At 33.6% G+C, this 17,601-nt stretch overlaps 1 protein-coding gene across 1 annotated transcript in view; it reads left to right on the forward strand.

Moving 5' to 3' along the window:
- Nucleotides 1-3,527: 3,527 nt before the first annotated feature.
- LOC149777850 (glycosyltransferase 25 family member-like) overlaps nucleotides 3,528-17,601 on the forward strand; it is a 45,772-nt gene continuing 31,698 nt past the window's right edge. The window contains exons 1-7 of the mRNA XM_089938918.1: nucleotides 3,528-3,906; nucleotides 7,586-7,698; nucleotides 8,938-9,053; nucleotides 9,793-9,857; nucleotides 12,323-12,398; nucleotides 13,483-13,684; nucleotides 17,251-17,370. Of these exons, the coding sequence (XP_089795044.1) occupies nucleotides 3,635-3,906; nucleotides 7,586-7,698; nucleotides 8,938-9,053; nucleotides 9,793-9,857; nucleotides 12,323-12,398; nucleotides 13,483-13,684; nucleotides 17,251-17,370 (964 nt within the window). The 5' untranslated portion in view covers nucleotides 3,528-3,634. The remainder of the gene's footprint in view (nucleotides 3,907-7,585; nucleotides 7,699-8,937; nucleotides 9,054-9,792; nucleotides 9,858-12,322; nucleotides 12,399-13,482; nucleotides 13,685-17,250; nucleotides 17,371-17,601) is intronic.

Genomic DNA, 17,601 nt, shown 5'->3' on the forward strand with positions numbered 1-17,601 from the left:
GCAATAGTAATCGAGCATGTGATAGCGTAGGTAAAGAGACAGGGTAACGTTAGATATACCGCTAACGTGTTAATTATGGCCTGTCGCTGTGAAGCGAGGGTGATGTAGTACCGGATTAGTTCAGAATGTATGCAGTGTGGATAGCTAGTATGCTTCTGAGTAACGTAAGTGAGGGAATGTTATGTACATGTAGAAAGTTGTACATATGGAGATTTAGAGGTAATTTTGTCCTCTTTAGGAACAGCTTTCTGGGTAGAGACGGGACAGTCCGAAGACAGAAGTCCTAGAAAAGCAGTTACGAGTTCAGAATAAAGAACTAGGAAGTCTAGGGAGAAGGGTTGAAGCGTAGAAAATAGGAAGGCTCGAATAAACAGGAAGACGTTGATATACGGTCACGGGAGGAAGGTGATGCAATAAATCGTAAACATTGCGCTCTTTTCACTGCTCGTTATTATGATGAAATAAATCCAAAGTAGACAATGATATTAAATTCTTTTGACATAGTTCAGACTGAACTAGAATTGCCGCTATTAATTCGTTTTGATTCAATTTGTTATTTTTCTTGTCTAAGGGGGCTTGTATTGCATTAATTCTTCCCAATATTCTTGTTCGGTTCTAGGTGAAATTCTATCTTTCCACTCCCACCGGGCTGTAATAGCGAGGGAGGTCGTCCTCTACATAACGCCAGCCAAATCCAGTTAACCACCCCTGTTACTAAGAGTGGGACGTTGCAACATGTATCGCTGAAAAACAAATATTGTCTTATTTTACTTTTCAGTGAATCAAATTATATACTACATGAGTTCTACAAGACAATAAAATTGCCATTTGTCTTATTTTCCAGGCTAATTAAAATAGTATATATTACTACTTTTGGACTCCTTCTGTTCAAAGCTTTAATGCAGACCTATTTTATATCACATCTTAATGCTATTAACGTTATTTTCTTATCCGCTTCGTGAAAATCTCCTGATTAGTATGGCTTAGTGAGTGTCTGATTAGTATGGCTTAGTGAAAATCCGATTAGTGTGGCTTAGTGAAAATCTGATTTGTGTGGCTTAGTGAAAATCTGACTTGTGTGACTCAGTGAAAATCTGATTACTGTGGCTTAATGAAAGTCTGATTGGTGTGGCTTAGTGAAAATCTGATTAGTGTGGCCTAATGAAAATCTGATTAGTGTGGCTTAATGAAAATCTGATTTGTGTGGCTTAATGAAAATCTGATTTGTGTGGTTTAATGAATGTATCCTCAACAAAACATGCAAAGGACATGCTGCAATTTTCTATTTAGTACATAGAACAAATAACTTTATAAGTCAATACAAAAGAACAACTTATTGCCTTATTATTTGTATTCACTCATTATAAGAAAAGTAAATATATGCACATCAAATATGCAAACAGTTTTTTGTTTAAACTTTCAACAAAACTTTTTAAACATTGCATATATTTCCTGAAAAAAATTTGAATTAAATAGTCACGGGGTAGGTAGATCGACTTAAATTTATAATAACTGCATCAAAGGACAGAGTCAGGCCTCGTTTAAAATAAAGGATTAATACATCAATCAACAGGTGTGTGTATGTGTGTTAATCAGAAACAATTCCCTTTAAAATATTACATCATATGTTCTATTGCGACAAACTTCAATGCAGTTTTCTAAATCATTACATTTTAAAAACCGTCATTGCAAACCTGAAAACACTCTTAGAACCATAAAACTTTATTTAGACTATGACATTTTTTCTCCTTTTGTCCTCTCACAAGTAATATCTTGGGTATAGGTTGTCTGAATAAAATTAAAATAAAACATTTCACCTGTAAGAAATCTGACATTTATTATCGCAGACACGCACACCCTTTATTATAGAGATCAAGATCGTAGGAGATAGCTCAGTATACACAAAGGCTTGAATTATCTCTGGGAAATGAGAGGAAGCGACCAATAGACAGTTTTCTATATCCGTTTCACAAGTAAATGACGTTTAAATGCAGGATGGTTTGGAATGGTCTCCGCTAAAAAATGTAGGCAACAACAGCAAAATTGATCGCTCCGGTGGCCTAGTGGTTAGAGCGTCCGCCTTGGATGCGTAAGGTCGTGGGTTCGATCCCCTGCCGAGTCATACCAAAGGCATACAAAAATAGTACTAACAGCTTCCTCGTTTGGCCATCAGTATTACGAGGTTAGTGTTAGGACTGGTCGGCCTGGTGTCAGGATAATGTGACTGGGTGGGACATCACGCGACATGATGCCCCAGTGTTAGACATCACTATAAACTGCCACACTGCAGACATTGTAGCGATATAACTGAAAAATTGTTAAAGCTATGCTAAAAATCCAAATCACACATACACACACACGCGCGCGTTTCACATGTAAATGACGTTTATATCCTGCATGGTTTGGAATGGTCTCCGCTATTGAAAAAAAAAGTAGACAACAACAGCAAAAGTGTTTTCGACGGGTGTCTCAATCAGTCGTACAAATATGCTGCAATTTTCTATTTAACATAACATATCACGATAAACGATACGGTGTGTGGCCTTAGAGGCCTTTTTTAATTTGAAACGCATTTTTATTTTGTGTAAAGTGACTTTTTCGTGTAGAGCACCGGCAAGTACCGACGTAAATTTATCGCTTAAATTCAAGCTTTATTAAGACGATCTTTGCATACGTAATTGAGGAAGTTAATTTTTAATAATAATAATACTCACATGATTTGTCTTGGACAAAGAAGATAGTGTTTTTTGTTGGTTGTAAAGAAATTATCATAATATCATAAAAGTTGATATATATCTTGGATGTGTATCAGGGTTTAACAGAACATTCAAAATTGACAAAGATGTCCCGTACAAATATGGATTAATAGTGCTATTCCAGTACAGTCCGCCCTTTTAACTCAAATGTGAAATGCACAGTTTGTATGCACGTAACATTCCAATAGTCTCATATAATAATGACACGTGGTTCGTGAAACGAACTAGAAAATACAGATATGTGGCATTGATAAAAAAAATTTTAAAAAAGCGTTGATCTAACCGAACCAAATTCTTCGGTGAAAAAAAATCCACAGAAATTTTGAAAATTAAACATACAAGTAAATAAAAATACTACCTATGTTATTTGTTTAAAGCAAAAAAGGAATTGGGAAGATACACTATAATTAGCAACATCAATGTGTATGTTGTGAAATATTTTTTTCGTTCAAAAAATGTTGTAAATCAATGTGCCAATACGGATTTAAATGGCAAAATTTTGTGGCATACGTAAACGAAATATCATTAAACAAAAATTAAATTTATAGTATATGGTAATATTTTCGATGTTAAACTTGTCAGGTCAATTGCCCCCGACATTTTCGGCCGATCTAAAATGCACCACGCTGTTAGTTAATTGGCATTACATACTAAGGGAGGCAACTCATGAAATCCAATAGATGTCGCTAGGATAAAGCACTAGTATATCTGTTCGATCCGCCAATGTGTAGATCATATCGAAACTTTGGCTAGCGGAGACGTATCCAGTTGAGAGATTATAGAAATAGTGGCCACTAGGGGACATTACTCTTTGTTAAAAGTCACCCATTTTATACGAGTTAAATTTCTTGCCCGGAAGTTGCGTTTACATTGCAAGAATGGCTGTATTGAGTCTGACGTGTCGCTGCTGCAGCAAAATATGCTTCATCTTCATCATTTTCTATACGTTGATTTTTACAAAAATGGTGTGCCCTGAGTCAGATGACTTGCTTAAACATCAAAATGTGAAAAATTTTAGTGCAAGTGAAGATGAGAGACTTCGACCAACCATTATTGTTGCAATTTTGGTCCGTAACAAAGCACACGTATTGCCATGGTTTTTCGGGCAGTTGGAAAATTTAAATTATCCGAAAGATCGTATAGCGCTGTGGTGAGTATCTTGCTTATTGATAATATTTGCTCGATGTCGGTTGACATCGGAATGAGTAGTCTCAGGAGTTTCAAGAATCTCACACACTTGGCTGCCTATATCGACACTGTTCCACTAATTTATGTGTAATAAATATACTTACTGTGCTGTGTTTATCCTGGCGGAATGACAATATGACACTAGCAAATGGACGCATTTTCATGTTCCGTTGACATACATTTGAATTTTGTTGCAATGTGACGGTAGTCGAGGTATGCCGAAATTTGTTAAGAGGTTCATGTGTGGGGATATGTTTCTTGAACGAAACAAAACGTTGCTTACAGTTCCAATAGGGATAATATATTTTTATTCAGTTCGTTAAAGATTAATATTTCACCTTAACCCGATTTTGGCATTCCTGGCTTTCATCACTTTCCAGCCAAGTGAAATGTAGACCAGCAAAACTTGAAAACAGGTCCATTTCTTTTGTGAGAATTTGAATTTGTTAGAGAAAAGACATCAGGGTAAGTAAAGTCTGGCAGAAACATTATAACTTTACTTTGTAGAAAAGCGTTGTTATTGGTTGCCAGTTGTGTATGATATTTCTGAAAATGTGACTTTCATTACACTGTTAGTCGACATCAAAACACGCTACACATCGCTGTTAGTTTGGCCGTAAGGCCCATCACCCCCCCCCCAACAAAAATATTGGGTGATGTGTCTTACATTGTAGGACGAAGTCTAGTTTTTGTTGTTTTTGTTTTAGGTTTTGTCTTAGGATAGCTGAATCTTTATAGATACATAGATCCATATGGATCGTCAGACTACGACTAGAACACTACTTTGTATTCCAGTCTGGCCTCAGGTCCAAAGTAGACAAATCCTGTTCTGACTAAAACATTGGGAGTAGGGTAATCGTTTCCTGTCCTTAGGCAATTTTATTTAAACTTTTTTCAATCGATTGGCACAGTCGCAATTGTCAGGCAAAAAGTCATGAAATTGGTATTCTTTGACAGGGATTAATATTAAAAATGTGAGTGTTCTGAAGGATTTAATGACATTTGTCAAAGAAAGGGTGATTTTACTTACCATCCTCATATAAATGTCAGCCGAAATAAGTGTATTAATTACTAGCGAGAGTCCGATAGTTAGAACTGATTGGGGGGTGGGTTGATATTCCTACAATATAAGATATAGCACATGTCTTACTACCCAAATAATGGGCTTATATAACATGTCCCGAGTGAACAAAGTTTCAGGTATAACTCACACTTGGCAGCCCATATCAACACTATTGCACTAATTTATGTGTAATTAATATACTTACTGTGCTGTCATTATGCTGTGGAATCAAAACCCTACACTAGCAAATGGATGTATTTTCATGTTCCATGGACATACATTTGAATTTTTTTACATGCATTGGTAGTTGAGGTATGCCAATGTAGGTTCATGTTGTGGATACATTTCTTGTACAAAACGAAATGTTGCTTACAGTTCCAATAGGCATAAGATATTTTTTTAGTTTTGTTAAAGATTAATATTTCAAGTTAACCTGATTCGGCATTCTTGGCTTTCATTGCTTTCCAGCCAACTGAAATGTAGGCCAATGAAACTTGAAAACGGGTCCATTTCTTTTGTGAGAATTTGAATTTATTAGAGAAAAGATATCAGAGTAAGTAATGTCTGGCTAAAACATTATGACTTTACATTGTAGAAAAGCATCATGATTTTAGTTGCAAGTTGCATGATTGTAAAAGTCTGTACATATTGGTAAAACAACTGGCATGATTGTAAATGGCTGTACATATTGGTAAAATAACTGGCATGATTGTAAAAGTCTGTACATATTGGTAAAACAGCTGGCATGATTGTAAATGGCTGTACATATTGGTAAAACAGCTGGCATGATTGTAAATGGCTGTACATATTGGTAAAATAACTGGCATGATTGTAAAAGTCTGTACATATTGGTAAAACAGCTGGCATGATTGTAAAAGGCTGTACATATTGGTAAATGAAATGACATGATTGTAAATGGCTGTACATATTGGTAAATGAAATGACATGATTGTAAATGACTGTACATATTGGTAAAATAACTGGCATGATTGTAAATGGCTGTACATATTGGTAAAATAACTGGCATGATTGTAAAAGTCTGTACATATTGGTAAAACAGCTGGCATGATTGTAAATGGCTGTACATATTGGTAAAACAGCTGGCATGATTGTAAATGGCTGTACATATTGGTAAAATAACTGGCATGATTGTAAAAGTCTGTACATATTGGTAAAACAGCTGGCATGATTGTAAAAGGCTGTACATATTGGTAAATGAAATGACATGATTGTAAATGGCTGTACATATTGGTAAATGAAATGACATGATTGTAAATGGCTGTACATATTGGTAAAATAACTGGCATGATTGTAAATGGCTGTACATATTGGTAAAATAACTGGCATGATTGTAAATGGCTGTACATATTGGTAAAACAACTGGCATGATTGTAAATGGCTGTACATATTGGTAAAATAACTGGCATGATTGTAAATGGCTGTACATATTGGTAAAATAACTGGCATGATTGTAAATGGCTGTACATATTGGTAAAATAACTGGCATGATTGTAAATGGCTGTACATATTGGTAAAATAACTGGCATGATTGTAAATGGCTGTACATATTGGTAAAATAACTGGCATGATTGTAAATGGCTGTACATATTTGTAAAACAACTGGCATGATTGTAAATGGCTGTACATATTGGTAAAATAACTGGCATGATTGTAAATGGCTGTACATATTGGTAAAATAACTGGCATGATTGTAAATGGCTGTACATATTGGTAAAACAACTGGCATGATTGTAAATGGCTGTACATATTTGTAAAACAACTGGCATGATTGTAAATGGCTGTACATATTGGTAAAATAACTGGCATGATTGTAAATGGCTGTACATATTGGTAAATCAAATGGCATGATTGTAAAAGGCTGTACATATTGGTAAAATAACTGGCATGATTGTAAATGGCTGTACATATTGGTAAAACAACTGGCATGATTGTAAATGGCTGTACATATTTGTAAAACAACTGGCATGATTGTAAATGGCTGTACATATTGGTAAAATAACTGGCATGATTGTAAATGGCTGTACATATTGGTAAATCAAATGGCATGATTGTAAATGGCTGTACATATTGGTAAAATAACTGGCATGATTGTAAATGGCTGTACATATTGGTAAAATAACTGGCATGATTGTAAATGGCTGTACATATTTGTAAAACAACTGGCATGATTGTAAATGGCTGTACATATTGGTAAAATAACTGGCATGATTGTAAATGGCTGTACATATTGGTAAAATAACTGGCATGATTGTAAATGGCTGTACATATTGGTAAAACAACTGGCATGATTGTAAATGGCTGTACATATTTGTAAAACAACTGGCATGATTGTAAATGGCTGTACATATTGGTAAAATAACTGGCATGATTGTAAATGGCTGTACATATTGGTAAATCAAATGGCATGATTGTAAAAGGCTGTACATATTGGTAAAACAAATGGCATGATTCAGCATTAAGGATATAATTTAAAGGCAGGTACTTGTCACAAAGTCTAAAAGAAGTGTTTGAAAACTTAATCCTGACTGAAGATATTTTTTTAATATATTTTTTGCAGGATCAGAAGTGACCATAATATAGACAACTCATCAACAATGCTGAGAGAATGGATAGCTGCCAATAGACAGTTGTACCATAGTATAGATTTTATTCTTGAAGAGGACTCTGGTGGTATTTGATCATTCCGTGTCTATCCTACATCAGAATCTCTCATTACAATTATTTTCAAAATAATACCACTTTCCAAAATTGCCAGCATTCATTCAGCAACAGTTTCTTTGTAAAAGATCAAATCTTGTGTCACCATCAGAAATTGTCGCATTATCCATTAGCTAATAATTTTCTCACATGGGCACTAAATGTAGTGACGAAGTAAAAGGAAAATTTAAGTGTTATGAATGCACCAAAACGAAGATAATTTTTTAAAATTTTGGACAGTACTGAAATTATTTTAGTGGTAGGTGACCTAGAAACTTATTCCTTTTAAAATCAGTCATATTTCCTTGAGACTATTTTTCTTTCGTTCAGTTAGTGCTCTCATTTGATACGCTTTTAACTTAGTGCTCTTGAGAGGCTTTTCAGTGCTTATTGTTTCAAATCTATCACAAAGAATCACCTTCTTATGTGCCCTTTTTTCTTTTAAATTATTATGCTGTAAACTGCCTTTATTTTTGAGTGAATCCTGTTTACAACTTGATATGTGGAAGGGGCCAGAATGCCCGTAGCATGTGTCATGTGACCTCTTTGACCCTTCAGAGGTGCCTTTGGCATAATGAATTGCCAGTTTCCCTGATGGCAGTCCCAGAAAGCTTTATATTTAACATAACAATTTCTTGAGGATCAGTATTTCTCATATTGGAAAAAAAACATTGCAAACAATGGTGCTTGATAAAAGGTTTTTAAATTTGAGAAAATTTTTTTTTTACATAATAGAAGAAAAAATGTTGAAGTAATTAAAATGTGAACATTTGATATGTTCTGTAATGCAGATTGTATAGGTGACTCTTCTGAGTTTTGTCCTGACCACTTGACCAACCCAAACGTATGAAGTCAAAGTAAGCTTTCACACCTGGCTCAGTGATTTGATTGGTCAGAGTGTTATTAGAATGTGTGATATTTGCACCCAACAGAGAGGTCAGTTCAGATGAACTGAACATAGTAGTCCCGAAATGATAGTACCTTACTCTGGATTGACAAGCATTTAAATGATATTCATCACAATCACCATTTTTTTGTTGTAATTGTTAATTTTCAGAGTTCTTATATTCTATAGGAGCATCATTGATTGCATATGACATCTACATTGGAGAACTACTGTTCATTTGATAACCTATGGATCAAGTTTTCTTTTGGGGGAGAGAAAGCAATTTAGTGCTGTGAACATGCGTTTTTTAAATTGCCTTTTTGCAGGGTACTCCGATGAGCGTGGCCCCTGTGATTGGTCAGAACAAAGGTTTGATAATGTGATAAAGTTACGCCAGCAAGCTCTTGAAGCTTCCAGGTCCAAGTGGGCAGATTATCTCTTTGTAAGTATGAAATCTTCGTGCAGCCTGGTCCAAGGCTGTGGAGGTTTTGGGGGTTTCGATTTCGGTATTTTTAAAGACAAGAGACAAAAATATGCCAAATCCAAGATAAGTTGTTTCGCAAGGTTTTCTGGTTTCTTCCACCACCAAGACATTTTTAATTAATTAATTAATAAATTGAGACTTGTGAATAAAAGTTGGCAGATTGTTAATGTATGGTACAGTCAATTTGTATAAATACATACTTTTTTCTATGATTGAAATTTTGCAGCCGGGGGTCCTTTCAATCACTTTGCAATGATGGTGCCATAACATGCTGTAGGAAGCTTGTAATAAATACTATTCATACACAAATTCATATATGTATCTTGTATGCACTGAAAATCAGTTATGATGCTTGGACACCATTGTCACTTAAGGTACTGTATGCTTTTTTAAGTGAAGTACAGCTGCAGACAGCATGGACCTGCTCTGACATCGCATAATGTGCTTTCAGATCTGGGTAATAGAAGTTTATTTGGACTATAAAGTACAGCAAGCAATATAGATTCAGATCTGTGGGTGCATTATACTGTGTTGTGTGTAGTTGGGCTTGACATTTAAACAAGTAATTGCACAATGCAGTTAGTGATTTTTCTACACTGGCCGTGGCTTTGTCCCATCGTTTTGGTAAAACATTACAATTATTAAAATAAAATGTTCAATCAGTCCTTTATATATCTTTTCATTTTTATTATTTTAGATGCTGGATGCAGACATTATGTTACAGAATGAAGATGTTTTGAATATTTTAATAGAGCAGAAAAAGTAAGTATAAATTGTACTCCGTTGATAGACCAGTGTTGATGAAACATAAATTAAATTATACATGAGTATAATAATAATACCAGAAGGTGACATAATTATGTATGTGGAAACAGTACAGTAAAATACATTGTAAACAGCCATCTTGAACAGTCACAATTTTTGTACATGATGTTCAAACTTTGCTTTGCCTGTATTAAATTGCATACACTGTTCTTCATCAGATATACAAACTCACTTCATTCTAACTGTAATTTAGTTTGTTTTTATAATGTCAGTAGCACTATTGAACTGTATTGTGTAGTTATCATTGTAATTGTTGTCTTTCATGTTAAGAAATGTACCTTGACTATTAATAGGTCACTTTCTTAAAGAGCACTATCACTTGTACATATGTCGAAATTGAGATATGAAAACACTTTACTAGATTCTCTTGTTCATTAAGCCATGAAAATAGATATATGTACGTGTTTATGTGTGTTACATCACCACACCCAAAATAAATCACTAATCAACTTTTCATGCATAGGTGCTAAAACTTTTGTTGGGTGGTTTTCTTGTTAAATTTATTAAGTATTCTATGTTAGTACTGATTGAATGTTTAAATCTAATTTTAGGCAAGGAATTAAATGTTTCAGAAAATAACCATACAAAATGTCATATTTTGTATAATGTGTACAAAGTTTCGCTTTAATTAATTACATATATGCTTTTATTTAAAAACAAGGCTTCGATATTGGTTTTTATTGTAATGTCCATCACAAAAAACATATAATATTAAAATATATCTTTTCCCAAAATTAATTTTCATGTCAGTGCACTTTATTTATGTGCTTGCATAGAACTAGGGTCTAACGGCAAACAATATAAAAACTCTAATCTGCCATCATATAATGTGGCAGCGGATCAGGGTTTGTGTTGTTTGTTTTATTGATTGGCCCTAACAATCTGCATAGGCCCAAATCCACTGGCACCTTATGTCATGGCAGATCAGGTTCTTTGCATTTTGATCTAAATTGCATGTGTGTAAGTATCGTATTTTCTAGCCCCTAATATTGCTTCATTTTAACCTGAACTGTGTGCCATTAAAATCATATAAAAAAAGGCTCGTTAAGATTTGTATTTGGATGTACCTCTGCATTTTTTCACATAGTTTGCTTGTCAAGTACTTTGATGCTTTAAAATGTGCTGATTGGGAAATGTAAATTAGACAATTGAATGTGCAATTTTTGGATGGTAGCATCAAAATCATTCATTATATGTTACATAATGTAGGCCAATAGTGATAGTATGATACAGTTATTAAAATGAGCAGAAAGTTGATTCGGATGATTGACAGTAAGTCATAAATTGCTAAAGATTCCAAGTGTTCTTGCTTACTTTGCAATGACTTTATCCTTTTTTTTTCACATATAGTGTAATTGTAAATATTATATTTGGATGAGAAATTTTATTTTTAATTTTTGAACAGGCATTTACAACCACTTAATTTTTACATCCAGTCTCTCCAAAGTTCAAAGAGCTATGAAACACTTCAGTACAGAGTGATGTCATGTCAGTGACATGGTAATGTGATGATGACAGTATTTTCGTCTGTGTAATAAGCAATGACGTTACAAAAGCAAATCACCTTGGAGGTGATTTTGTTATTGCAAATTTAGTTTTAGCAGCAACATGTCAATGGAACAATTGACACCCGTAATAATAAAATTAAAACTACCATTGTACAATTCAGAAATACACGATTGTTATCCAAAATTTGTTTTAATTTTGTTAATGAATTATTTTAAATGTAATTCGTATTAGTACTAGGTTATGACAGTGCAAAAATAACATAATAGCATCAAAGTTTCGGAAAGTATATCATGAATTATGCCATAGTGGAGCTTCAAGTTTAGCCATTCAAAAAGTGCATTAGATGCAGACTAGATATCAGTTTCAGATTTGACCAATCAAAAAGTGCATTTGATTCAGACTTGTTAGCAGTTTCAGATTTGACCAGTCGAAAAGTGCATTAGATTCAGATTAGTTTTGAAATTTCACAGCAAGCACCAGTGAAATACATGTGATGTATCTCATTTGTGGGCAGAATAATACATTTGTAACACATTCACTTTAAACCTTTTTGGAGCCAGTTTGATCTCCAGCTGATGCACTTGAAAGAGTGAGCGATCACTGTTGTACGGTTATTGCTTTTTATTAGCTTCTTTAATTTATGAGAAATTACTTTCCAGTCGATACTCAGTAGATGAAACATAATGTTTAAACCACCACACATTTACAAGCAGCATCACTCTTGCCCTCAAACGTACTCATATTATAAAGATTGTCTTTGTACAGAAATATATCGCAGTTCATTGATCATTACATTATTTCCTCATGATAAAATGCATGTGTATTAATTACATTGTAAAATGTGTATGTATTAATTACAATCAGAATGAAATAGAAGTTGTATTAATTTGCAGGCCAATAGTTGCCCCGATGCTAAATGCCAGTATAGGAGAAACCTATTCTAATTTCTGGGGAGGTGTTGATGAGGAGGTAAGTCCTGATGGTCAATGCCATCATCAGAGAAACCTATTCTAATTTCTGGGGAGTGTTGTGAGTAGGTAAGTCCCAGTGCTCAATGCCAGCATCAGAGAAACCTATTCTGAATTTGGGGGCGATGTTGTGAGGAGGTAAGTCCCAATGCACAATGCCAGAATCAGAGAAACCTGTTCTAATTTCTGAGGATGTGTTGATGAAGTAAGTCTCTGTGATCAGTGCCAATATGGGAGAAATCTGTACTAATTTCTGGGTTAAACCACACAATTAAATACATACTGTTATGAAAACTTTTGACCCAAAAAACCCCACATATTTAAGTATCCATAAAAATGACTTTCTTTACAAAATCCAGTAAGTTGAGTCCCATAAAAATAAAATGATATTACAGTATCTTGCTTTCATCTTATTCCTGTCTGTCTGTTAGCAAATGAGTAACACATGCGATGTTGGCCTATTTATGTTGTCCATGTGTTGAATTCCCAGGGACTGGGTTAGGGTCCTCATCTGTTCTGGAGCCCATGTCCCAGTGAAAAACATTTCTAAATCATTTAAAATTTATAATTCAGCACATATAAAAGTTATGCTCCTAGATTCTGATTTGTTCTTTTAATAATGTACTCGTTGCCTGATCTTCACTCTCCAAAAAAACAAAAACAAATTCCTATTCATAGCATTGGACATAAGACTCTAATATAGTAACACAATACTTGAATAACTTAAAGGTGTCCAGAGTGACTGAATGGTCTAATATGTCCACCATTACGGATCACCATTTCACCTCTATATGGGTTTGAGCCATGCTCCTGGGCAAGTGAGAAAGCTTGCCAGTAGCTATCCATGGGATTATGGTTCTTCCCGGGGTTTTCCCATGTTCTTTCTCCACCAGTTATACTGGCAGCCATGTATAACCTATATTGTGCTGAAAATGATCTTAAACCCCATAACAGCTTTAAATATGCCAATTATTAGAGTAACAAGAGATCATATTTCAAAACCTATAGTAGCTAAAAATTTATACAGAAAGTTAGTTTTCGGGTTTTGTCCATTAAATATTTACATTGATTTCTTGTATTTTCAGGGATATTACAAACGGGTGCCTGAATATTTTGACATTGTTGGTAGAAAAAATTCTGGCTGTTTTGTGGTTCCAATGGTCCACTCTGCGGTATTAATTGATATGCGACTTAGAGATTCACAAAAATTGTCATACATGCCATCTCCCTACTACAGTGGACCAAAAGATGACATTATTATTTTTGGCAACAATGCGCGATCACAAGGTTTGTAGATTTTCAATTACGTGATGAAATAGAATTGTACAACACAATGTGTGTAACGCACATTCAGCACAAATATAAGGAAAAAAATGTATATCTTAACAATAAGTCATGACTCAAAGCAGTTTACATTGCTCAGTTTTAGTCTTTCCTTTGTACAAGTATGGGTACACTGCTCTTTTGACTCCATTCCCCATGAGCTGTACAAATGACACACAGTATATTAATGGCAAATAGTTATTGAGGAATATCCCAAAAAGACCGTCATAAATTGGCATGAACATGCAAAGGTATTTTGAGATTTTAATCCATGGTTTTTGTCTCATAAAGAAAGAGTTAAAATTAGTTGAAATAAATTGAATTACTATAATAACACAAAATTTACCCAGTGAAATGGATTCCATTGCCACACATATTGTAAATGAGTTGCAGCAGTGTATTAATGAGATATATATATACAGTGATAAATACTTAGACAATCCAGAATATGCATTATCCACTTATGCTTGTATTAGTGACATTTTGTCTAACTGTCTCTTCATCCATTTGTCCGTTCTTGCAAGGTTTTTGACATTACTGCACAAATTCCAGTCAACGTACACCTGTTTAGGTAGCATGTTATAAGTGTGTATGTAAATAAACTATAGCTAAATATTGATACTAATATCTTTAAATTTTGTAACACATTTATGAACTTTTTGTATTTTGACATATTTGATATAACCCGGTTAGCAAGACTGAACAAGAAAATACTTAAGATAGACAAATTATATTTTTAGGTATATCTTTAGCCATACGTAGGTGACTTGATTAGACTTGTTGAACAATAGAACACATTTTAAAGTAAATTTTTAACTCAGTTGGCCATAATGCTACATGAGTTAATTTTAAGGCCATGCATGTATTGTATGTTGGCTGTCCATTAATCTGCAATTGCTTGCTACCATTCTGGAAGCCATATTCCTAATCTGATTTTGATCAAACTCATGTATATTTTAAGGTCATTTATTTTGGGGTAAAAACTCAAGATGGATTTCTGTTATTTCAGGCCTGATTGTGTACTGTCTTGTAGCTACAGGACAAAGTCAGTTTCTCTTGAGTTTCTCATGTTTAAATTACAGATATGTGAGTACTGAAAGTTAAAAAGCATTTATTAAATTTAAAAAAACAATACATACACAGTCAGTTTTCCTTCTAAACCTTGTGCCAGCTTAAAATTGTATCTGTCTGCATGGTTTTAATTGCATGTTTATCCATTCAAAAATTGGGTTGGTGGTTCTTTCCAGGGTTTTCCCAGGTTCTTCCTCCAACATTTATACTGGCCACAATGTATTATGCTATCTTGTGCTGAAACAATGGTGTTAAACACAACAACCATTCAAAAATATGGCCTACCATAGTTTCCGTTATGGTAGCCCCTTTGGACTGACACACATATTCGTGAATTGTACACCCCTGCTGGTAGTTTACAAGCTAGGATAATGTTTATTTTTAAAAATATATGCATAAAATTAGTTGGATATCAATTGGAAGTGGTTTGTTTTAGAAAAATAGATAATCACTCTTTATTTGTTTTGGTTACTAATGGTCGTTAATTATCCTTGTCCATTTAGTTTTTTTCTATCTGTTCCTACTTTTTATATAAATAGAGACATTCTGCAATTTTATATCTTCATAGTATAAAGGGATTTTTAATCATGTGATAATTCAAGAACAAAATGAAAACTGAAAGGTTTTATGGCAAAATTTTCCTGTTGTTTGATACTAAAATAGAAACAACACTTACTTTTAAAAACAATTTTACATAATGAGGGATCATGGCCAGTTATCTTTCCAACAGGTGGAGCCACAGAAAAACCCGGTCCCGATATTTGGTCATCCTCGGAGTTTATCATTAGCTAGAACAAACTATTGTTCATCAATCGAGCGATAAATAATTGCCAAAACTGCCATAATACATGTATCAATGAAAACTAATATTGTCTTATTTCATTTTTCGGTGTATCACAATATAAACTATATTAGCACTACAAGGCACTAAAATCGCTGTTTATCTTCTGTTTCAATTTAATTAAAATAATATAACTTACCACTTTTGGTCTCCTTATGATGAAACCTTTAGTGCCAATCTGTTATATATAAAATCTTAATGCTGCTAACTTCATTTTCTTATCCACTGATTATTGTGGCTTTAATAAATCTGCGTGATGAGTGTGGCCTGATGAAAAATGAGAGTGGCCTGATGAAAATCTCTTAAACAAGAGTTACAAATTAAATGCTGCATTTTCTAGCTAAGTACATGGAATAAAGAACGTAATAAATAAATGCAAAATGTATACCTTATTTTCTTATTATTTTCATTCACTCTTGATAAGACAAATGAATTATGCAAAACAACTGTGAGAACAGTTTCGTAATTTAACCTTAAACGAAAATAAATAATTGCAGTTGTTTTGGTCAGCAAAAGTGAAATATATGGTCATGATGAGACAGATATACTTGGTATGAATTTATAATAATTACATCTATGAAAAGGGTAAGGACTCATATACATAAATGATTAAAAAAGGAATGTGTGTGTGTTAATCAGAAACAATTCCCATTTAAAATAATACACCATATGTTTTATTTTGACAAAATCCAATGTAATGTTCTATATCTTATTGCAGAATTGAACTTAACTCACCAAGAACAATACAACTTTATTTAGACCATGATAATTATCAATTAACTCCTCTTTTCACCTTGATAACTTAGCTTCTTGTCTTTTTTAAATCACCTCACTGACAATAACATCTATAATCCATCCGATTGAGACATTTTATTAAGCAAGGTGAGAATGCTGTATTATTATTGCTTGTTTGTTGAGATGGAAATATATACTGGAAATAATCTTGGACCGATTTGTTCCATGATGTCACCTATTGGTTTAAAGGGAAGAAAACTAGCTACAATCCCTCACTGTTAAGATAGATTTATGCTCTTTTTCTTCTGGTGCTTATCACATTAGTTGACAAACAAATATAGCATAAAAATATTAACCAGTTTATAAATTTAATGTTTTGAGTGTTGTCATATTCATTGATATTTTTTTATTCCTTGCAGTTTACCAGTGCTATATACTTTTTAAATTATTTGTTACTGCATTTTTTTGTCTGTCATTTATTCACATATATATTAGTTTAAAAATAAAAAAAAGTCAATGATAAAATATTAATGAAACTTCCAATAACTATTAGGTGAAACATAAAGTCTTTTTTAGATGAAGATCTAGAAATGAAAATTCCACAGACTGTATCTTAATATACATTCTCTAATGAAATTTAACGATAATTTAGGGAAATACATATATTGTAAAGATTATTTAGAGCATGGACCATGAACAGCGGTATCTTGGAGTTATCTTCCATGCAATCTGATGTAAGTTAGTTTCAATGAAATCCCCCAACATCATCAGGATTCTCAGTACTTTGATATTCTCTGCCTACTGGAAGGTAATAGGTGTTAAGTGTACATGTCTTGCCTGTATATTTACAACATGAACATTATATAATTCTTTTTATTTGCAGGTGTAAATATGTACATTTTGAACACAGCCTACTTTGGTAGAATGATGGTTCCATTAGACTGGTACCATAACCTGTTTACAGAACGAGAACAGTTTGTCTATATGAAAAATGAAGCCATAGGTGGGTACCATCCTGTTGTCATGCACAGGACTTGAATGTATTTATTAACTACCTTTACATTTTAATTTTATTATAGTATAGTAACTTAATAAATTCCGTCAAATAAAAGAGGAATATAATAGGTATGTGCCTGCATAATGTTTAATGCAAGGTGCTAAACATCATTTTCACAGAAACCCATGTAGAATTGGGTGCTAAGATTGCCATTTCAGTTGCACAAAAATTGTGAAA

Source organism: Sinohyriopsis cumingii, chromosome 17, assembly GCF_028554795.1.
Source record: "Sinohyriopsis cumingii isolate HCF-2022 chromosome 17, ASM2855479v2, whole genome shotgun sequence".
Taxonomy (NCBI): Eukaryota; Metazoa; Mollusca; class Bivalvia; order Unionida; family Unionidae; genus Sinohyriopsis; species Sinohyriopsis cumingii.